At 40.6% G+C, this 23,560-nt stretch overlaps 1 protein-coding gene across 1 annotated transcript in view; it reads right to left on the bottom strand.

The window, feature by feature from the left end:
• Positions 1–23,560, bottom strand: part of JADE1 (jade family PHD finger 1) — a 79,473-nt gene that overhangs the window by 32,614 nt on the left and 23,299 nt on the right. Inside the window, exon 3 of the mRNA XM_054990157.1 lies at positions 3,561–3,637. Within this exon, the coding sequence (XP_054846132.1) occupies positions 3,561–3,637 (77 nt within the window). The remainder of the gene's footprint in view (positions 1–3,560; positions 3,638–23,560) is intronic.

Raw genomic sequence — 23,560 nt, 5'->3', positions numbered from 1 at the left:
TTCCAGTATGAATCACCTCATAGTGACTTGTGAGAAAGTGGCAAGAGAAGTGAGCCTACTGACACATCATCAACTGCATTCTGATTCAGTACTATGTGGCACAGCTGGTGGCAGAGACATGTGTACTGTCTTAAGTACACATAACGTGGAAGGGTATACAGCCACAGTAATTCTGCACCCCATCATGGAATTAGCACAATCAACCCTGCAGAACCTAAAACAAAGTGAGGTAGGCTCACAGTAGAAGGAGGTAGACAATGCACATCTGAGGAACATCCACATACATCAATTTCAGCACTTCACCACAGTGATGCTGTATAGCCAGCTGGCCACCTGGGGATATGGGGCATATTCTTTATTTTAAACCAAAACATCAGCCAGGAACGATGGATGCCAAAACTTCTTGCTGCAGCTCTGTATTGCTTACCACTAAAGCACCATCTGCCATCAAGACTTACAACTGTTTTGCAGCCACAGTTCAACTTTGCTTTGAATGGGAAGAATTTCTGAAACTAGTAAAACATCTTGGGAGTTGCAGGAAGTTACAAGCCGCAAACAAACAGGGATGGGGTTAAGGTTACTCCGTCAGACATCATGAATTAAGAGTCATATATATCTTTGTAGAAAGCCTATTAGACTGCACTTGCATGTGCTTGATTTGGTCTGATATGTCACTGCACATCAGCAAAATAGAAACTACAAAGTGGCAGACATTAAAGGGGTACAACCATGCATGCCTAAATATCTTCCTCTGCTACAAATACAGTCCAACCAACAAAACACTACAAAGCAACTATAATAATGCATGCTTAACACCACTAATCTTCAAGGCTCTCCATTAACACCACCTGCCTAATTCCACATGCAGGATATTTACTGAGCGTTTAAAAAGATACGGTGGGGGTAAAGGCCAGAACGATTTTGCCACAAAATCTGCCCATGCAGAGCTAGCAAAGAAAACAAGACAGACAGTAGCTCTGAAACAGTTCCATTTAAAGACCACTGTCTTTGCACTGTCAAGCAAAGCACACAACCAGTTCCATTCCATACACACTTAAACTGGAAAAAAATAACCAAGGGAGCAAAGTATATTTGTATGGGTGAATTTCCTTGAACCATTTATTGTGGATTAATCCCAGTGCACCCGTGCCAGAATAAATGCTTTTAGAATTATGGTGTATGGTTTTATAAACACTACTGCTAATGTAAATGTGATTTAAGTATCTTCTTCTATATACCCCATCCATTTTGCTCCACTATACGTCATCAGCCTTTCTACTTTAGTTCTAGCCCTGACATACCTGTGCACATGACATACGACCTATCTGTGTACAGGCCAATGCAGACGGAGGGATTAGGAATGAATGCACCGGCCCTGCCCCCTCCTGCACTTGCTAACATACTACATGGACACAAAGTCTGCATACAAGCTGTTGGCATGTTTGGCTCCATTCCTATAATGAGGTTGTTGCTTGGCCCCAAGCATAAGGATGATATCAATATGTGTACAGCTTGTACATGTGAAGACAGTGTGCTCATATTCAGGTGAACACATGACGGAGGGAGTGAGGCCAGTATGTTTGTCCCTTTGTCCATCCACATGTTATCCCTGTACACAGATATGTCCTGGGTAGATGGCATCTATAAGATTCATAGATTTCTCCAGACTTGGGATTTGCAATTAGTACCGACTCGCTAAATATAAATTTTAAAACTCTGTTCACTTCATTGTGTATGTAACTAATCTCAAAAAAGATATAAATAATATTTCTGGCAGATGCATTCTAGGAGGTGGACAGATTGTGACTGTGATCCATCAGCCTTTTCATGTACCACAGGGAGAAAGACTCACTGGCTCCAAATACCACCAATCAAACTCAAGTGCTGGGCAGAGGGAGAACAGAGTCACTCGCTTAGCAGTGATTGGCAGATCTTCACTGTACTTCCTTTCATAAAATAGACACACATCACACACGGCTTGGAAGAGATGAAGAAAAAGGTCACACCTGCCTTAATAACTACTCTCGTCTCCCTAGAGAAGGTGCATCACACTTGTGACTCATAATTCCAGAGAGATTTCAAAAGTCTTAACATCCTTTCTTTACAGATTAAAAGTGGTTGTACAACTATCCAAGATGAACTAGAAAACAATTCTCAGGAAAAGGAAATAAAAAGCGATTTAACAAAGTATTGGGGAAGGAGGCAAGTATAAATGTATTGCTGTACACCAACAGCTACTGAATACATTTATTCATGTGCAAGCACAAGATTTCAGGCCTTTTATTGATTTCAAACTGTCTGGGGAAACACAGAGTGTGAACATTTTTGAGCCTGAACATTTGTGGTGAGTTGCTTTGGCTACAAGACAATGGAGGATTTAATGGAACATCAAGGATATAATTTCCAAGAATCACTGCCTTGTACTGCCATCCCTGCTGCTCTGCAGATGCAACCAGCATGCCTGGAGCCAACACTGCAGAATTACTGATGTCTGAAGGACTGATAGGCGGCACACGGACAGTCACATTTAGGGAGCTATGCAAGAGACATTTCACAGTCAACATATTGGAATCAGAAGGGCAGCATTCAGCATAAATTAAAGTTAATACAAAAATGGGCATTGTGTGGTGGGGAGGCGAGAAAAGACCTCTGAGAGTAGGGACTAAACCAACCTCACTCATTGATATATAGCAGGCATGGAAGTTCAATCAGCAGTAACTCTCCCATTTATTTCAATGGAAAAAGCATACCTGTGTATGCATTCCTTCACACATGTATATCTGCTTCAACCACAGAACAAATGAAACGGCTTAGACATTCAAGAGTGCACACCGATTTCTTCACTTGGGCAAAAGAATGTATTCATCACAAAGTAATAACTGTGGTCAAGTAGGGGGAAAGAGTTCTGAATGGATCAAGACCCAAAACACGTTATTTATCTGCGTCTAGTTATGAGGAACCGGACATAGTCCAAGAAGTTCAGCCTTCTTAAATTCCTTTTCTTCTAGTTTCATATCTGCCCTGAGGGACATCTGCCAATTTGTAAGGCATGTGCCATATTGCACTTGGTGATCCACCTTGAAAAGTTCAAACTGATTTGTGTTTCCTCCTTTGATCTTAATTGCTCAAACCAATGCACATGAAGCACAGAAAGAGACCAACATTTCTGGTTTGACCACTTTGCTGAACAAGGACTATTATTCATTTGTGCCACATAAATAGCTAGGGAACTACAGAAAACATGCCTAAAAATACATTTTCATTGTTTACCATAAATCAAAGACAAATTCCCCAATACACTTTTTAAAAAGAAAATAAACGATAACGACTAAAAAAAAACTAGGTTGGGTTGGTGCCAAACTAACCCAGTATTCATGGCTAAATAACTAACTTGATGCTGGCAGGGACTGTGGCAGCAGCTGAGCTCCCTGAACTCCTGGCCAGAAGAAAGGTTGCTGGTTGCCAGCTGAGACGGAGCAGAAAAGGAAAGAAAAAAAGTATTAGGAAAAGGAGGCACATATGTGTTTTAGCAAGATGCAAGCGCATTTCAAAGTAAATACCTCTGAAGGTTTCCGATCTTCATGCCTGGAGCATGAACTCCTCCGATGTCTAGAATGCTGGGACCAGGTTGATAAGCCTAGAAGAGAGAAAGAAACACATACATGAGAACTGTACATGTATCTGCTGAAGAGGGCTTTGGTCATCCCATTTTAACAAGTAATCTAAATTGACTTCAATGGGGTGACACCACTAAAGAAAGCAAGAGCTTTTGTTCCACACTTCAACCAATCTTTGGCACCACAGAAGGAAACCACTGGCTCAGTTTTACATTCCTGTGATCACCTGCATGCAATTTTTTTTCATCACTATATACAGTCAAGACAGTGGCTCCCATGTTGCTCCCTGAACTGCTGAAATTGTTCTGGGAGGATTTCCCCTAGAAGAGGAGATACTGAAAAGCAAGCGACTTTACTTTGCAAATACAGTTGATTCTTCAAAAGACACTGCATCATATTAAAGAACGTGAGAAAGCTCACTGAATTGCATTCAAGAATGTCAGAAATCTAAATTTTTGTTTTACGAACTTTCAATATGTTCCCTTTCATCATAGCAAGATATTACTGGATGTTATTATGCCTTGAAATATCTTATAAGGAAATCATTTTTTAAAAAAAATTATGTTTTCTGATTGTACATCAGACGCAGTTTCATATATTGTAGTACAGTGCCCAGTTTCTCAATTATTATCTTACTGGTATTATCTTACTGGATGCAGCAAAAAAAATATCGTGGGCCAAACAAGAAAAAATGTTAAAGAGTATACCAAGCTGGAAAAATAGTTTATACTGTGACAGAACTATTAATAGCAATAATACAAAGGAGGGCTGTATAAAGTACTTTGAGACATTACATGGGCACTGTTTTAATGTTCTGGAACCAGAACTAAAGAAAATCTATACCTTATTTGTAACCCGTCAGTATCTCAGAAGCTAATTGGATGAAGTGCTTCCTCTTGGTGAAGGAAGTTGATTCAGGACTTGATACAAAAACTAACGGGTCCAATAGCTGGGATCTGAATGGCGCTGAAGGGCAGATTTTCAGTAAGTCTCCAAAAAGCTCTGATCAGACAGGATTTAGGTTGAGAGAAAAATTCAAAAAGATGGGTGTGTGTGTGTCAAGCATGCACACAAATTAAAGGGTTTTTTTCCTAGCAAAATTCCAGAGTTCTACACTTGTAAAATTTATACATCTTTACATTTACAAGTATAATACACTTCATTTTTAAAGGCACATGAGCCATTTTGAATCCTATTAATACATACGTATGTATTATACAGACACACATACACATATCCAATCTTCACAGACCAGTTTCTCAGAAAAGTAACGGACCATACATCTCACCTACACTATATTATGGTTATCACAATCGATCTTTAAAGATGTATTAAAAGCCTACCAAAAAAGTCAATGGATGACTTCAGATTACACTACCAAAATCAGTGTTCTAGTGCCTAGGAAACCCAATGAACAAACTTCATATTCACTAATGTCTACTAAATTATGTCATTTGAACCAGTTTATACAAGATCAACCACATAAACAACATGCAACCCAGACAATCACAGATACAACCAGCACCAACCTGGACATTCACAGATACAATCAGCACCAACATCCATGAACTGAAAAAAGTGCCTTGGTTGCTGGTTGTTTTCATGATCCCCTGGTTCATTCAACATGGTCTAGCAGGCATGTACACCAAGACAGTCAGAAAGCCAAATATTTTGGATACCATACATGAAACCAACGGCACTCTGTATGCCATCAGACACAAGAACAAACAACAGGGCATGACTATCTCCTAGCATATGTGCTTTCCACTACTAAATACTGGAATGCTGTGCAAGAAGTATCTCTAGGAAATGTTTGTTGTTTTTTTTTAGCTTAGATGCAGAGCCAAAAAGCCAGGGAAAGACAAAGAGCTCTTCATCAAGCGAGCTAAAAATATTAAGCGCTCCAACTGGCCCACTCAACTTGCAGCATAGTGGTTAAGCTATGAATCAGCACTCTGCAGGTTTCAAACTCACTACTACCATAAGCTGAATAGGTAGCCTTCGGTAAATCACTCCTCTCAGCCCCAGCTCCCCAGATATATTGATGGGGTAATAATAACAGTGACTTTGTTCATAACTCTGTGTTGGGCACTAATCTGTCTAGAAGAACGGTATATAAGTGCACTATATTTTTTAAAATACTACTTACTTACAGGTCAAAATGATGGTACAAAGAACTGAGTGGAGCTTTACTTGCAGACATCTCTTTCCCACTTCCTCCCTCTTGCTGTATAAATATCTGCCCCAGTAAGATGCTCCTGTAGGATATGGGATCTTTAGAAAGGGCATGGGATACTGTGCAAGGTTCTACAGTGTGAAGGGGAAACTGATAGAAATTGCTCCCTTTTCAATAAAGTGGAGATTGGATCCAACTTCATTTTGCTATTTGATATTCTTGCAAGATTTCACTATCCACTACCAAGTAATGCTCAAGTATTTCATCATGATGTTCATTTACTATGTTCTTTAAAAAAAACAGGTTATTAGAACAATCACGTTTTAAACTGAACTGACAATGTAAATAATGCAACACAAATGTGCTTTTAAAAAGTTTAATCCATTCTTCACGACTTTGTCAAAAACTTAATTTTAATTAGTTTAGAGCTTCTTGACATGGAGTTGATGAGCACAGTAAAAAAACTATGATATTTTGTACTCGCATTAGGCTAACTAAAGATCAACACGTTATCAATTATGCCTTTCATATTGAATCTTCACAATCCACGTCTATTGAACAGTTCAAATCATTGCTGTCCTTCAACTCATATAATAATGTATCTACGTTCTTAGGCACAATTGAATCTAAATTAAGTATTTAACCCATTATTTCAAAGGGAAAGTTAAATATGTACTTAAATCGCCCCCCAATGAAATCAGCTGGCATTTAAATGTGCTGAACTTTAGCTGGATTCTACCATGTAAGGGTTGAAGGCAAATAATACTTTACGAGGAGGGAAACAATAAAACCCAAGTATTCAATTAATATAGAAATTTTATCTTGTGCCAGGTGATCGATACCATCTCAAAAAAGAAAGATTCACAGTACTTTAAAAAGGTCTTCAAACCTTGATTGCAACGGATTTCTAAGATGGACCATAATGGTTCCAGCTAATGCAGATCATGTACCAAATCAGGTGTCAGTGTGACCAAGGAACACGTAGCCTGAATTGAATCCCAAGCCCCATAAAACAAACTGATGAGTTCACGTGACTACTGTTGATATAACACTAAGATCTGTATATTGACTTCTGCTGCCACTGCAATCAGTTTGAAGTACAGCTGCAGATGTTCTTTCTTAGACTAATCCGGCACATAATGTTGGACAGCAAGAATCATTTTGATGGATTTTCTGGGGCAATGGGCTAACTATATGCTTCCCCCTCCCTCAGTGAGTATGCTGGATGGACTGCAAGCTAAGTTACCAGAGTTGACACTGAAGATTCACGGGTTCCTGATAATGTTCAGAAGAGTTCATCTAAGTTACTTTTCCATGGAAATTTGACTATCAACAATCTTTCAAACATCAAAAATTAACTTAAGTATTTTTCCACAGTTTGCATGGTTCAAGTACTAGAAGAAAATATGTTAAATTTAACTTTGATTCTGTTATTTTAAGGAAGTCCTACACACGAGCACTAATACACACACCATTTTACTTTAATTTACTATCACATATCTGACGTCTACAATCTACCGAACATTCCCTATCCGGGTCAATAAAAGCTGCTGAAATATTTGGTTACTAGCTAGCAGGGCTCATTTCGAGGGGGAACGCACAGGAACGTAGTTCCAGCAGTTCCCCAAAGAGGTCACATGGCAGGTGGCCCCACCCACCTGACTCTCAGCCATTTTGGGCCCATTTCAGCCTGGATTGGGGCCTCTGATGGGTGGTGGATCACTCTCCCACTCATCAGCGGCCCGATCCTGACCATTTGGGGCCCCTTTTCAGCCATTTTCAGCTCCTTTTTGCCATTTTGGGCCCAATTTCGGCCCTGAATGGCCAGGATTGGGTCCAAAACAGCCAGAATAAGTGATGTCAGTGGGTGTGGCATATGCAAATCACTTATACGAATGACACACTTCCGGTGATGGCAAGAGGTGTGGCATATGTGAATGAGTTATGCTAATGAGTTATGCTAATGAGTTCCTCCAGCTCTTGTTCTACAAAATGACCCCTGCTAGCTAGCTACATTTTTGTAACAGAAATACCAACAAATAACAATGCAATCCCATGCTGAATTATTCCATTCTAAACCCCACGGTCTTGGTCAGACTGCAGTAACTTTGCAGAGGGTTGCTTGGTATAAAAGTCTCAAATTCTTAAGAGAACATAATTTCGGGTTTTGTTTATAATGGCTGAAGGCAACAAACTTCACTAATAACAAGGTCTTGTTTAGTAGTGTCTGCTAAAAACAAAGTGAGGTACCTTTATAAATAAACCCATACAAGTTATTAGTCTTCCCAAAAAAACACTTAGATATTCAAAGCAAATAAATTTGCCTGTGTTGAGTGCATTCTAAAACAATGAAGATCTGTGGCCTCTCTGACTGGTCACCTGGAGATCCATTCTTATCTGTTGTAGACAACTAGGCAAAGAGCGATCTACAAACCTGACAGCCAGCTGGTTCAGTGGCTTGTGGGTAAAAGCTGTCCACTCCCACACCCCAGGAGCCACCAGTACTCAGGCCACGACTCCAGGCTGATCCTGGGGGATGTGCCTGTGGGGGCAATGGAAGGCCTTAATGGGCTGTGAGAAAGCAGCATGAGAAGAGATGGGCTGTGCTTCAAAGCGGCACCTTTGCCGCTTCAAGACCAGTAGCACCTAGAAGCCTAACAAAATTTCAGGGATAAGTTTTCAAGAGTCAAAGTTCCCTTCGTCAGAGGTCTTTAAGGTGCTACTGGACTCGTATCTTGCTGTTCTGCTACAGACCAGCATGGCTGCCCAGCTGATACTACCTGGCTATAAAGGAAGGAGACAACCAGGGGGTGAAGCTGTAGGGCAAGAAAGAGGAAACAGGTGGGAGTGAAAGTGGAAGAAGAGGAAAAGGATGGGAAGGAGAAAAGAAAAAAGAGAGAAGGAACCCAACTGGCAGTGAAATGCAGAAGCAGGGGAGCAAATACAGCAGAAGCGCAGCACTAAGTAAAGTTGCAGGCAGCTGTACTTGTTTGTATCAAAAAACTTCTCTGACTTGTGGTAAGTTTGCGACACCCTGGAAGGTGCCTCCAACATGCGCCCCGGAGAATGATCACACTGATATGAGAGCTTTTCTACACAACCAGTCAAAGCACACTTGCTGCAGTAATATTTTTAGCCAGAGATCTGCAATACTGCCAAACGTCTCTTCACGACGCTTGAAAATATGAGACTGTCAAACTAAATGAATCAGGCTTTCCATTTCCTTTGAAAAGACACCTCCCGGAGAATCAGTCTTCCAGAGTTCAATTCCAGTCTGGGAAATTTCAGTTTAACAAGTAAGAAGCCACCCCGGGAATCTCATGGAAAGCCCACTGTAAGAGTAGTTGTGGAACCCTGGGCCTGGCACAGTGATCCATGAGTAGAGAAATACAGAACTGAGAAGTGTCAACTGATGCAGAATGTGGCAACTCGTTTCCTATCTGTAAACAGTATGAACAAAGTATAACAGTTCTGAGCCAAATCTTCCTCTTCCAGGTCTAATTCAAGAGGCTTGTTCTTACATATGCTCATGTTCACATATCTGAGAAAACACCTTTCCTTGTATTAATCTGTATGTCGGTTAAGGACCTTTTGGATTTGCCTTCTGGCCATTCCCTTCCTTGGAATGGACTGCCCATCCTCTTAGCAGTTTGGGGATTTTTCTCTAGTAGTCCCCGCTCTATGGAGTGGATAGGCTGCTTGAGAACACATGGGTCCCTTCTTAGTCTTTGCAAATCCTTTTAAGGTGGTTTTATTTCAGCAGGCATTGATTTATTCATTTTCTCCCACTCTTCCCCCAAGGAACCTGAGCAGTTTCTTGTGCCTCATTTTATCATCACAACAACCCCATGAGGTAGGTTAAGCTGAGAAACATTGAGTAACCCAAGGACATTAAGAGACCGCTACGGCAGAAAGGTGATGAGTGAACCCAGGGCATTTGGTGGCTAAAGAGGCACTAAACTCTGGTTTCCTGTATTTTTTTTAACCGAAAGTTCATTGTTGTTAGGTTTCACCTGTACTATTATTGATTTTTATTTTGTAAGTCACCCTGAATTTCTTTTAAGAAAAGATATACATTTTTAAAATAAATATACTCATGATGACAGTAGGTGTGCAAGCTGCTGGGTCCAAAGATTACAATGTAACTTTTACTTCCCTTTTTAAAAAAAGTATTTATTTTGTCCCATATATAAACAGAACAGTCCTTTGTGGCTTGAGTCAACTACCTTACAAGTCAATGGAAAACTATCCACTATTTTTAGTGGCAAAAAGTTCCAGTCTTCCTCTCAAGTAACCATTCTATTCCTTAAAAGACAGCTTTCCTAAAACCTATTTTAAACAATTCATGAAGATCAAGACAGATACAGCCTACAACAGTGATTTCATATCTTATGTCCTACCAATTGCTCTATCAAACAACCTGGGTCCCAACACGATACAATCAACACCCCCATTTTTTAAATGAAGGCCATTTATATGTTTACAGGCATTCTTTTATTGTATTTATCATTTACTGTGAGCTTTTAAGGACATGAAAAACGGTGGTAATATTGCTGGGTGCAAATTTTAACACTATGGTGTTGATGGATAATCCCTGACAGGTATGGTCAGCAGGAAGCCGACACATCAAAGACACATGGTGGTGAGCAGCAGGAAAGACAGTTAAGGAAAAACACTGACTGTCTGAAGTTACAAATAGCATGCCAAAAGGTCACAGGTGGGTAATTTCAGCTGGGAGGGTTGGCAGAAGATGGCACATCACATTTGTAGTTGGACATGGAAGACTCAGGGAGTGCAAACTCCTAATAATTGTTATGAACACCATACGTACCACCTAGACTACTTCTATGTCCCACCAGTGGTACACATACTATTAGTCTAGAATAGCATTTTTAGTTACAGAGCACTGCACCAAGAAAAATTTTTGTAGGACCTCACCTATACGCTTTCAGCCTATTATCTAAGCCATATTGCCTATGAAGCATATCATCTGTCCAAATGACGTCACAAAATTCAACAACAGTACTATTTAAATATATATTAAGGAGACCAAAACAGGAGAGAGGTTTTTGGGTTGGTTTTTTAAAAAAAATGTTCAGACAGAAAATATGTATCATGTAGCTAATTAGTCATGGCTGCCCTGCATGCTGATTTTTTAATTAAAAAAATCCACACTAGGGGATTACTCGGGGATAGGGTGTTTTGCTAATCCAGCAAAATCCTATTTTTTTGTTAATGGGGAGGGGAGAAAACCTAAAAATTGTAAAAGCAAAAGTAACAACAACAGCAACAACAACAAATACTCTGGGGAATGGACAAGGCAATCCCAGTCATCATCAAGGCATCCTGCCTCATTTAGTATCATCTTAGGAATTTCCTGGATGTATTAGGTCATCACAGATGAAAGATGGTTCACTAGGAAGTCGGATATGGCAGAAGGGATCAGAAAGAGGCTGGGAGGGCCTACAAAGGAGAACAGGAGAGCCCGAAGGAGAAAGAGTGAGCTGGCAGGGAAAGGAACAAAGTGGAAGATTTCAGAAGGATGAGAGGGAGGGAAGAAAGAAATTGGCACCAAAAGGAAGTGGAGTCCAGTGGCTAGCAATGTGTTGAGGGGGGGAGCCAAAGCAGAGACAGCATTCTGAGAGAGACGGAGGGGGTTGCCCTCCGCTGCAAGTCCTTTCAGGTGCTCCACTTGTATGGATGGATGGATTTGGGAAGTTAGACATTAATTAACATGACACATATTTTCACATCTATTTAACAGTCATTCAAGAATAAACAAGGTGATTTATAATAAAAGACCTAAACCTTCAATCAAATACAAAAAAAAAGCCTAAACAGAGCTAATTAAAACAATAACAACTGCTGGCATTTATATTTTGACTTACAACGCTACAAAACAATTTGCTCCACTGATTTTAGGAGTTTTCACAAGGAAAGAAAGCTTACAAACATCATTAATTATCACTAACAACCTGCTACTTGTACCATTTACACAGAGGAAAAAATTACTCAGTCTCATTAATGTACCTATCGAGATGCCAATAATAATATATTTTTAAAATTCAGCACGCATTGAACATCATCACTCTGTATATTATCTCTTGCAAATATTTCCTTATATACTTATTTTCCTGGAGAATAAGGACAGAGAGCTTCAACATTTTTTTAAATGAAGAAGTCCCCATGAGCTGCCAGAGCACATCCAGTGTCTCAGGGAGCACGCCCCACAACCAATATGCTACGCTACATGGCAGAAGATTAGCTACACAGTGCATAAGGCAGAACACTGTTGTAAAACCAGCTGCAGAGCATCCAGCTGTGTCCCATGAGAGCTGCAGGCTGCTATCATTTTCTTGACACTTCAAAGCCTGAGCACTCTTGGAGACTGCACACACTTTTCCTCTACTGTAAATACAATGCTACTAACATTGCTAAATCAGACAGCACAACAGAGTTTCCAACATAGATGCTCGCCTAGCTGCTACTGCTTAGTGCTCGCATTTCCATCTGCTGAGACTCTTTTCTGGGCACTCTTGGAGCGAGAGTGGGCACAGTTGCCAGCAGCACAAACAGTTGGAAAACCATGCAGCTGAAGCAGAAAGTGGAAGTGGTTAGAACAGTCTGAGCTGCCAACCCCTCGTCATAAAACCTTCTGAAACCTTATTTCAGAATCACTTCTAAGCCTGAACGAGCTCACAGAGTCGCAAGCTACCCATCAGTCCCACACAAGGCAAAGCATAATTATTTTTTATTATTATTATTAATGTCATTTATAGTCCGCCTTTCTCACTGAGACTCAAGGCGGATTACACAGTATGAGATTAGTACAATCAGTATCAAGTACATTTCAATAGTTATCAAGGACATTTCCATAAAAAATGCCATAGGGTAAATAGATACAAGTTTAAAAGACATAGTATTAGCAAGAATCCAATACAGAGTAGAAAAAATACTGAAACAGAACATAATCAATTCTAGGACTAGATCCAGAGGAGTTAGCCATGTTAGCCTGTAGTAGCAAAATAGAAAAGAGTCCAGTAGCACCTTTAAGACTAACCAACTTTACTGTAGCATAAGCTTTCGAGAATCACAGTTCTCTTTGTCAGATTGCATCTGACGAAGAGAACTATGATTCTCGAAAGCTTTTGCTACAGTAAAGTTGGTTAGTCTTAAAGGTGCTACTGGACTCTTTTCTATTGAATTCTAGGACCAACATTAGACAATATGGAGCACACGTGTTACACAGGAGTACATATTTAAAGCAACAGATAGTATGTAAAGCAATACAGTGATGAAGTCTACGGTCCCTAACACATTAGCGAAGCATCTGAGACCCCATTCCTACAATACAGCCCTACCATTTCAATAAAAAGTCTTTTTGAATAATTCAGTTTTGCATCATTTGCAGAAAGCCAGAAGAGTGGGGGCTCTCTGGACCTCCTCAGGCAGGTCATTCCACAGGGTAGGGGCCACCACTGAGAAAGCCCATGTGTGGCTGCTGCAGCCTGGCACCTGCAGGAGACCCTGTTCAGATGAGCAAGCTGCCGTGGCGGAACATAGGAAGGGAGGCGTTCCCATAGGTATGCCAGACCAAAGCCATGAAGAGCTTTGTATGTAATAACCAATACCTTGAACTGAGCATGGTAACTGATAGGTAGCCAGTGGAATGACTGTAGGATGGGCGTGATGTTCATGCTCCTACTCGCTCCTGATAACAGTCGAGTTGCCGCATTTTGCACTAATTGGAGCCTCGTAGTTAACTTAGATGGGAGACCAATGTATAGTGCATTACAATAGTCAAGCCTTGATGTTACCATAACATGGATCCAGGTGGCCAGGCCGGCCATGTTGAGATGAGAAGCCATCTTCCAGGCTAGAGTGAGATTGTAGAAAGCATTTTTTGCCACTGCCTTAACTTGTTTTTCTAGTAATTGCGCTGGATCCAGCATAACTCCTAGGCTCTTAACTGAGTCTGCAAGGGTCAGACGAAATCCATTGAAAGTGGGGAGCACAATATCCTTCAAGATCTCTGCCTTCCCAACAAGCATCACTCCAGTCTTCTCTGGGTTCAATTTCAATTTGCTGTTTTTCAGCCATTTCACCATGGCTGTCAGGCAGCCATCTAAGATTTCTACTGCATCCTGTGTGGACCTGGATAGCGAGATACAGAGTTGGGTGTCACCTGCATATTGATGACATCCAACACCATAGCAATGTGCTATGCAACAATGTGCTGCAGTCACTTTGCTGAAAACTTCCTGAAAAATAAATAGTTCAAAACCAAAAAACAGACTGTATTCACCTTACTGTGCCTAAGATTACTGTAGGTACTCAACTTACTATAATTTGCAGCTCTATCATATACATTTGCCCATGAAGTGCTTGACATCTAGAAAAACCAGGATGCAGGTACATGTCCAAGCTCCTTGCACTACTATTGCTGGCAGCTCTGCAGGACAGTTCACCTCTTCTAAAGCTGTATATAATACCATTGTTATTATCCTTGCAACAAAAAAGAGAACTCAGCCAAGTATTTGAAATTATCACTTATAATAACATTCAATTTATATACCACCCTTCAGGACAAAGTAACACCCACTCAGAGAGGATTATAAAGTGTGCTGTTATCTCCACAACAATCACCCTGTGAGGTGGGTGGGCTATGACAGCTCTGAGAGAGCTGTGACTGACCCAAGGTCACTCAGGGGCTTCAAGCAGAGGAGCGGGGAGTCAAACCTGGTTCTCCAGATTAGAGTCCTGCCATTTTTAACCACTACACCAAACTAGCTCTCACACTAAGCTTGCCCAGAAAAAAGATGTACTAGTATGACTGGCAACATATATCTATCTTCTAGACATTTATGGCATATTGACACCCTGAAAGGAGACGAGCCCAATCTTTTCCCATTTACAAAAGCCTTCCAAACTGGCCTTTTGTAGAAGATTCTTACTTAACCACAGACCACTAGCCATGTGGTTTTATACAAACCTAAGGAAATTCAACATCATAAAGCTTCCTATTTCGAGTTGCTGCTCCAGAGGAGGAGATGTTTCTGTACAGTATACTGCCTACTCTAGTTATCTGATAAATATGGTCCTGGTTTTCTCAGTCTGCATAAATACTCATGTAGACCAAAACTGTATGGCAGCAGCTTGTGGCAAGAATACCAGGCAAAGCTTCACTACTCTGTAACTAGCCTTTGTTCCCACATGCTCCTTCTAGACAAAGTGTTATTTGCCTGGTTTAAAATTTAATTGTGACTCTTGGCAATTCTATACAGCAGTAACTCTAGTTTGCAGATTTGGTCTGCAGATTTTAAAATGGAAATTCGGGCTTATCCCTTCCCCTGCCCTCTGTCATATTCTGAAACAAGTGGTGGTTTCCCAGTTAGGAACTTTAATGCACTGTTTTTGAATGGTATTAATTCATTACACAGTGCTAGTTTTAAGTCAATGGAATGTTGCGGTCAATGTGGCTTGTCTATCCGATTAAAAGACACAAGAAATTCAAAAAGCAATTTGAGAGCCATGTAAAGTCCTTCAAGGAGGAGGAAAGGGGACTAACAAAAATGTGGAAGATGCTCCAAGGTACAAGATCCCAAAGATCTTTCCAACCATTGGAAAGAACAGGGTTGCCAATGCCACTCATTGGGATTGAAATTCTGTCTACTCCAACTATATGGTATATGCTCTGGGCCAATGTGGTTAGTAGTTGAGAGCCAGTTTGGCTCTCAACTACTAACTGAAAGCCAGTTTGGTGTAGTGGTTTAGAGCGTGGGACTCTAATCTGGAGAGCCGGGTTTGATTCCCCTCTCCTCCACTTGAAGCCAGCTGGGTGACCTTCGGCTAGTGGCTCTCTGGAGCTCTCTCAGCCCCACCCACCTCACAGGGTGTTTTGTTGTGGGGATAATAATGTCATACTTTTTAACTGCTTTGAGTGGGAATTAAGTTGTCCTGAAGGGCGATATATAAATCGAAGGTTGTTGTTGTTATAGTTAGGGTGTTGAATTGGGACTGGGGAGAATGGGGTTCAAGTCCTCACTCAGCCATGACCCTGGGCCCATCTTTCAACCTAACCTCCTTCATGGAATTATTGTAAGGATAAGAGAACAACCACATAAGCTGCCTTGAACTGTCTGGAAAATAATAGTATGAGATAGACAGGTCATTAGTCTTCAGCTGGTTAATTACAATCCACAACTGGGTTGTGCCTATACCTATGGTGTGTTGCAGCGCCAAGGGTGAGATATATATGGAAAGAATAACGAACAACATTCATGATGCATACCAAAGTTAGACAGGTCTCAGGCTAAAAAGACTCAAAATTATGGCTTTAACTCATTTACTAGCATATTACATCACAAGAGGAAACCGACCATTCAAGAACTTCCAGAGGTTCTTCAGTGATGGTTTGTCCAGCCAAAATTTGTAGTTGCCACCTGCCTCATCCTACAGACAGTGCAATCCTAAGCAAATCTACACCTTGCTAAATTCATTGAAATCAATGGGCTTAGAACAAAGTGACTCAAGTTTCGGGTAGCACTACGGGAGTCCCCAACATACGCTGAAGACTTGGGGAAAGGTAGAATCTTTTCTAATTTACATGGGGGGAATGACAACGGTAAGAAGACATACCTGCTGTTTCTTACCATCTGCAAAATCTAGGGGAAATATGAGGGAAATCACTTCCCTGGCCCTGTCTCTTCTTCAGTTCTTTGAGGAAATACAGCCGTTTCTGTTTGTATAGTGGGCAGAGCAATGCTTTGAGCATGTAAACATTAAAACATGTTGCAGGAAAATGCACATCATCAAGTTAATGTTTCCAAACTCCTCGATGGTGGGGCATTCTGCCAAACTCTCCTGGAAACAGCTCACTCACTAACTACCACACTTGGAGGCCTTCCTTAATTAACTCTACAAGAGTACCTACCTGTTTTTTCTTGTCAAAGTGCTGGAGGGTGCAATATATTACTCTGTCTTTAAAGATTGCACTACCACTATCTTTAACAAAATAAAAGCTTTTCCCCCCTCTAATCATTACCACAGTAGCCTGTCTAGGATTCCTACTCCCTTTGTGTTATGTTTCTAAAAACTTTATGACCTCCAGGTTGTATATATGCACACGTTTATGAATATCTAGATGCTGTAACTGTTTTTGGCCTCACAAAACTGTACTATTCTATCCACCTCTCCTCTCCTCAGCAAGGAGCTGTTCCACCACAATCATTAAGAAGGCACGTAAGTTTCCTGGGGCTTGCTCAGCGACCCTGCTAGAAAGCCCAGGGGGCTTGCATCCGGGGCTTTCAAACAGGAGCTTTTAACAAGGGACCTGACCGTGGAAGTTCAGAGAGGGAGTTCAAGGAGGAGCAGGAAACTACGTCTGAAATCAGTTTCTCAAAAGAGGGGGGCCTACAAGTTCCACATCACCAAGGAGGGCAATGTACCACATTATCCTTCTTGCTATGGTACTCTGCATAAATTCAGGTGAGCCCCCTATTTAAACCCTAGAACAGCTTTATTTTTTATTATATAAAGAACACTTAAGGATACAGAAAAGAAGAAAAAGGGAACAAAAATTAAAAATTAAAAATAAACTTCAATTATACAAGGACTAACAAAATACTATAAACATATGACTCTTATAAAATAACTTTCAAGCTTACTGCCTAATATAATCAAAATTGCTATACTCAAAAATCTTTAAAGATCTTCCTTTTCTTCAGCATAATAAACCTTACCCAAACACTATAACTAATTATCTATTAAGCAATTTAACTAACTATAAGACATATAAGAATGTATATAGCATTAATAAAAACATATGTAAAATATATAAATGCATTTATAACATTGATTATATTTGATCTTATTTGAATAATATCTAAAATATATAAAAGTATTTATTTCATTAATAAGAACATATATAAGGATACATAAAGGCCTTTATAATATTGTAATAGCATATAATTATAATACTGATTATATTAATTACATACATCAATTGAATGAACATATATAACTGTATCTTTGCTCTGAGCTGTTATTTAAACTGTAACAGAGCTTAGGAAAAACAGCTTTTCCATGACAGCATAACCAGCAAAAATAGTCTATATCGCTTATTTTTCCATCTTTATCCATAATAAGGATAATAACTCTAGAATAGCTTTAAACAACCAATCCAGTTATAAAGACAGGATACCAGCAAAAGAGAGGGGGCTAGCCAGTGTTTTGCCACATGAGTGCCACATGTGTGATTATCTGCCCACTGGGCAGACATTGTGGGTGGGTGCTCTATGCCTCGATTTCTTGGCCCTTGAGGCGAGGGTTGCCAACCTGGAGAAACTGGGGGAGAGAGAGGTTTGCAGGGGAGTCTTTCAGGGACCTAACTGAAGAGTCTCACTCCTGAACTGACAGCTCCTCTGCTCTCGTGGAAATGGAGGGTCTTGAGGATGGAGGGTGTCAGGTTGAGGAGGAGGGACAAGTTTCCTTGGATGTGACCCCCTCCACACATGCCAGTGCTAAAAGCCTCCAAGCCAAGATGGGAAAGCTGGAGTGCTTGGAACCAAATGACGAAGATACAGTGGGTGTCTCAAAACATGGCAGAATGAGAGAAATCAATGGGATACGGTCTTCCCTGGGTATAAGTTTAACAGACAGGACAGGAAAGGACATATTAAAGAGGGCATGGAGTCAAATAAGCTAGAAAACATTAGGGGAATGAACTCTCCAACAGAATGCTTATGGATACTAGATCATAAGGGTCACTAAAAAGGGGGGGGGGTATTTTTGCCTGCCTGATCAAGCCCTTGAAACCGATCTTGAGATGGAGAAGGAAATAAGGGAGACGACTAAGCAGCTAATGTTGTGCTATCAGATGACAACTATCCTCACATACTGACTGTTACTATCGTAACTAAAAATAAAGATCTAACAATTCAATGGAGACTATAACACTCTCAAACTGGACTACTAGCAAGATTTCTAGGTTGCCAATCTAAAAGCCAAAGGAATCTGCCTAGCTATGACACAATTTCAAAATAAACATGCATTTGACTTGGCAGCTACAAAAGCAAAGCATTTTTAATTCATACTCTTGGTGTGGTGGAGAGCGCCCACAAGTCAGAGTTGACTTATGGCGATCCTTGGCAGGGTTTTCATGGCATAAGACTAACACAGGTGGTTTGCCATTGCATGCCTCGGCAACTCTGGTCTTCATGGGAGGTCTCCCATGTCCCATCCAATTACTAACCATGGCCAACCCTGCTTAGTTTCTGAGATATGCCTAGATCAGGCTCACCTGGGCTATCCAGGTCATGGCAATTCATACTCTTAAACCCTACAAATTGAGATAATCTCTTATACTCTTTAACAGGGGCCACCAATCTTGTTGACCCTGTGGACACTTTTGCAATGTCTAAAAACCGTAACAGATGCTATCACAGGATGACTACCCCTCCTGGGGGGGGGGGGAGTTGCAGGCAAAGGAAGACTAAGCATGGAAGGGAACTTGAAGTCACGGTATGGCCTCATTTGGAATAGAGTGAGCAGTTCTGGTCACTGTATCTCAAAAAGGATGTTGCAGAACTAAAACAAGTACAAAGGAGGGCAACCAAGGTAATTAGGAGGGTTGAGTTCTTTTCCTGTGAGAAAAGGCTGGAGAGTCTGGGACTTTTCAAGCTAGAAAGAAGATAGTTAAGAGGAGAGACGATAAGAGGTTTATAAAATTACGCATGGGGTGGAGAAAGTGAATAGAGGTTATTTTCCCTCCCAGTAATACTAGAACTCAGGAGCACCCAATGAAACTGTTCAGAAATAGGGTCAAAACAGACAAAAGGAAATAATTATTTCCTCAATTAGTATTTAAATGGTAGAATTCACTGCTGGGGAGGTAGTGATGGACAGAAGCACAGATAGCCTTAAAAGGAGGTTAGACAGATTCATGGAGGAGAAGTCCATCAGTGGCTACAAGCCATGGTGACTGAAGGGGGCCTCCTTATCCCAAAGTAGCAAGCCTCTGAATACCAGTGCTAGAAGACAGCACCAGGGAAGGGCCTCTGCCCCTCTGCACTGCTTGGCCTCCAGGGCAACTGGCTGGGCACTGTATGAAACAGGATGCTGTACTAGATGGACCACTGGTCTGACACTGCAAGCTCTTATGTTTTTAAATGGGATAACGAAGGAATGCAGAAGGATTCAGAAAGTGGGGCAAGAAAAGGTCAGCAAAAAACACATCGGCAGGCATCCTGGCACCTCTGGGCACCACGCTGGGGATTGCTGCTCTTTAATACTGTCTCGGTAGAAAACTGCTCAGTACATTACACTTTATTCTTCACATCGGGCCGCATATTGACTTTGCAAGTCTGCATCTGGCACAGAATGTCTCTATATCTTTATAAGAGCAACACCTTCTTTAAGCAAGTGTTCCTTCATATTAAGCTAAATGCAATTGTTTAGATTGTCCGTATAGCCATAGTGAATACATGGTGGAATTCCACTATACATACACACAGCGTGGAATGATTTATTCTGTTATTTTATTCTCCTAGATTTCAATAAACTTGGCTGCAGTTTCTCCTTATATTCAACATGACTTCATAAAATACTTTTAGAGTGGGATTTATGAAATTACTTTGCATATTAATATACAAGTGAAGTTAAAATTATGCATGACCAGAGTTTAGTTTGATGCTACAATTACTGACCACAAAAAAAAGCATGATTGAAAAGCCCCCAACCTCAGAATGAAGAGTTTAAAAGCTAGGAGCTCACTCCCATTAAAGTCAAAGGAGGTTTGTCAATTAGTTCAGTAAGAGCATTATTGTGTTGTAAAGCTGCAGGACCACAGAGTTCAATGTGGCTTAAGAGCAAGAAGCATGCTCCACAAGTCAAGAAGAAAAGGGCATGGAAAGTAGATCCTTCTTCAGTACTACAGTAACAATTCTGTTCAATTATTGTCCCTAGACTGCCTTCTTCATGGATCTCTCCCACTTATTCCACCTCCTTGGTTACCATTTCTCTTTTACATCTCTTGCTTTACTCTTCAGAGACTTCCTCCACCTCCATCCAATAACATGTTGCCATGAAGTTTTTACAAGTGTAGTTAATAGAGAATCCAAAACTATACAGGAAACTTCAGGTCATTCTCTTCTAAACTCTCTCTCTCTGATTCCCGACAAGCTACTTGATAGACTCGTCAGTTTTTGACAGGGGCAATAACAGTATCCAAAAACTTAAGACAGTTGTTCTACATCAAGGTCTACCTTTCAAGCCCAAAGGGGATTTGGTTTTCAGAGCTTGAGTTCCCTCTTCCTCTTTTCCTTAAACTTTCAAAAGAGAAGTATGCCAAATTCCAGTTGTCAGGAAAATGTTAAACCTGTACAATGAGTGTATGAAGCCCATAATGAACAAAACATTCTTGAGCAAGGTGACTAGTTGTGGCTGGGCAACTTCAGGGACTCCTGCATGAAACTGATTGTTTGGATCTGTTCCAATCTAGTTTCAGGCCTGGTCATGGAACCGAAACATCATTGGTCGCCCTGGTGGTGGCCTGCACTGAGAGAGGGACAGGGAAAGTGTGACTTTGTTAATTCTCCTGGACCTCTCAGTAGCCTTCTGGACCACTTTTCAGTGTTGGGACTGGGAGGAATGGTTCCAAGGAGGTTTTGGTCCTGTGGTTTCAAACTGTGGTACTAGGGACTGCTGTGCTGTCTCTGGAGTCCCTCAGGTTCTATTTTCTCCCCCATGCTTATCAACATCTACGTAACCCTTCTGGAAGTGATTGTCCAGAGATCTGGGCTGAGTTGCCACCAATATGTAGATGACCCTCAGCTCTATCCTGCGCTTCCAACATATCCCCAGCAGGCTATGGACATTGTGAACAGGTTCCTGGAGGCAGTTTTGGAATGGATGAGGGCTAGCCATCTGAAAATTAATTCCAACAAACAGAAAGTACTACTGGGTGGGGAGGGAGAGGTTTGACCCAAGAAATGGGTTATCTCCTGCACTGGATGGGGCTGCACTCTCCCTAAAGTAACAGGTTCATAGCCCTACAAACATCTAAGGAGTGCAGCTTTCTTTCTGCTTCTGATGTAGATGCAGGGGGAAATACTGGTAGTATTATTTCTTGTGATGTACGAAATTTAGTAACTACCTTGGGTAGGAATTCTACGCTTGGTATGAGCACTATCTCATTGAATACCTTCATAAAAGGTGAGTTTGTATAAAGAGCCACTAGCTCACTTACTCTTCTTGCAGATGTAATGGCCACTAAAAAGGCTACTTTCATAGTTAGGAATTGCAAGTGGCATGTAGCCAATGGCTCAAAGGGTGAATGCATCAATTTAGCAAGGACTAAGTGTAGATACCATTGTGGTACAATGGTAGCCACTGTGGGAAACATGATTTGTAATCCTTTGAAAAACAGTTCGGCTGTGTAATGAGAAAATACAGTTCTCTTGTTTAAAGGGGCATGAAATGATGATATTGCTGCCAAATAAACTTTGATAGACGAATTTGACAGATCCTTTTGTTTCAGATGTAACAAAAACTATAATATGTGTGCCAGGGGACACTAATAGGGCTCGATCTCACTATTTCTAGACCAATCAGTAGATTTTTTCCAATTAAAGGAATAGGATTTTCTGGTGGTACGTTTTCTGGCATTTAGCATGATCTCAGCTACCCCTTCTGTGAACTTCCCTACTGGAGAACCAACCATGCCATCAGTCTGAGGGCCAAACTACAAGTGACGCCTAACACTAGTTGAACACTTGTCAGCTTCCCTCAAGTTTTGATGGAAAATGTAGGCATCCTGGTCTTGCAGCTTGGCTCTCCGACTGCTGTCCAATGGACTTTTCAACTGTCTCTTGTCCAGCATTCCGCCAAGCTGCCTACATTTCCCAACAAAACTTGAGGGAAGCTGATAAGTGTCCAACTAGTGTCAGGTGTCACTTGTAGTTTGGCCCTGAGTCTCTCTATATTGTAGTGATGGACTCCTCTGTAATTCAGGAGACCTGGCACCAGAGGGAAGTGTTGGAAAGTGTTCTTTTTTTTTTTTTTTTTTGAAAAAATTTTTATTGGGTTAGAATCCATTGTTTTTACATTTACATTCAATTTTCCCACATTTTTCATTTCTAACCCCCTCCCTTTCCCCCCCTTTTGTTGACTTCCAACAGCTTTCCGACCCTTTGTCCCCTTTCCCTTACTTCTATTAGATTCCTCTATCTAAAACAAGTATATATTCTCCATTAATCTAAGCAGTACACCCTTAACTATTTTTAACATTGTATACCCAAACTGTAAATCTTTGTTTCCATCTTAGATAAACAATTTATCCCATTTTTCAATTTCAATATTTCTATATCATGAACCATATAAATCATACATTCATTTAAATCAAACAATTTGACTTATTCCCTATATATTGCTCATTCTATCTTTTTGTAGTAATTCTGTATAACTCTCATCACATAGTCAATCAATTTGACTCATCTGTATCTTCCGACATTCAGTTTGGTACATTTTACAAATCTTACCAAAGAAAGAAAATATTGTTGGTTAATCAATCCTTATATTTAATCCTTATAGTTAATTATTTTCTATCTATATTCTGTTTATTAACCTATATATATCTATATATATGTCAATCTATTAGTCTAACTGCTTATTAATTCACATTTATCTCTTCCCCCCCCGGTAAAGTCTCCCCCCTCTACTTCAGTACTTCAGTAGTTCTCAAACTGCCACAGTTTTCCTCCCACCTCCC

This window comes from Eublepharis macularius, chromosome 10 (genome assembly GCF_028583425.1).
Source record: "Eublepharis macularius isolate TG4126 chromosome 10, MPM_Emac_v1.0, whole genome shotgun sequence".
Lineage (NCBI taxonomy): Eukaryota > Metazoa > Chordata > Lepidosauria > Squamata > Eublepharidae > Eublepharis > Eublepharis macularius.
The sequence above is the reverse complement of the archived record's forward strand: the minus strand, read 5'-3'. Positions and strand labels throughout refer to the sequence as shown.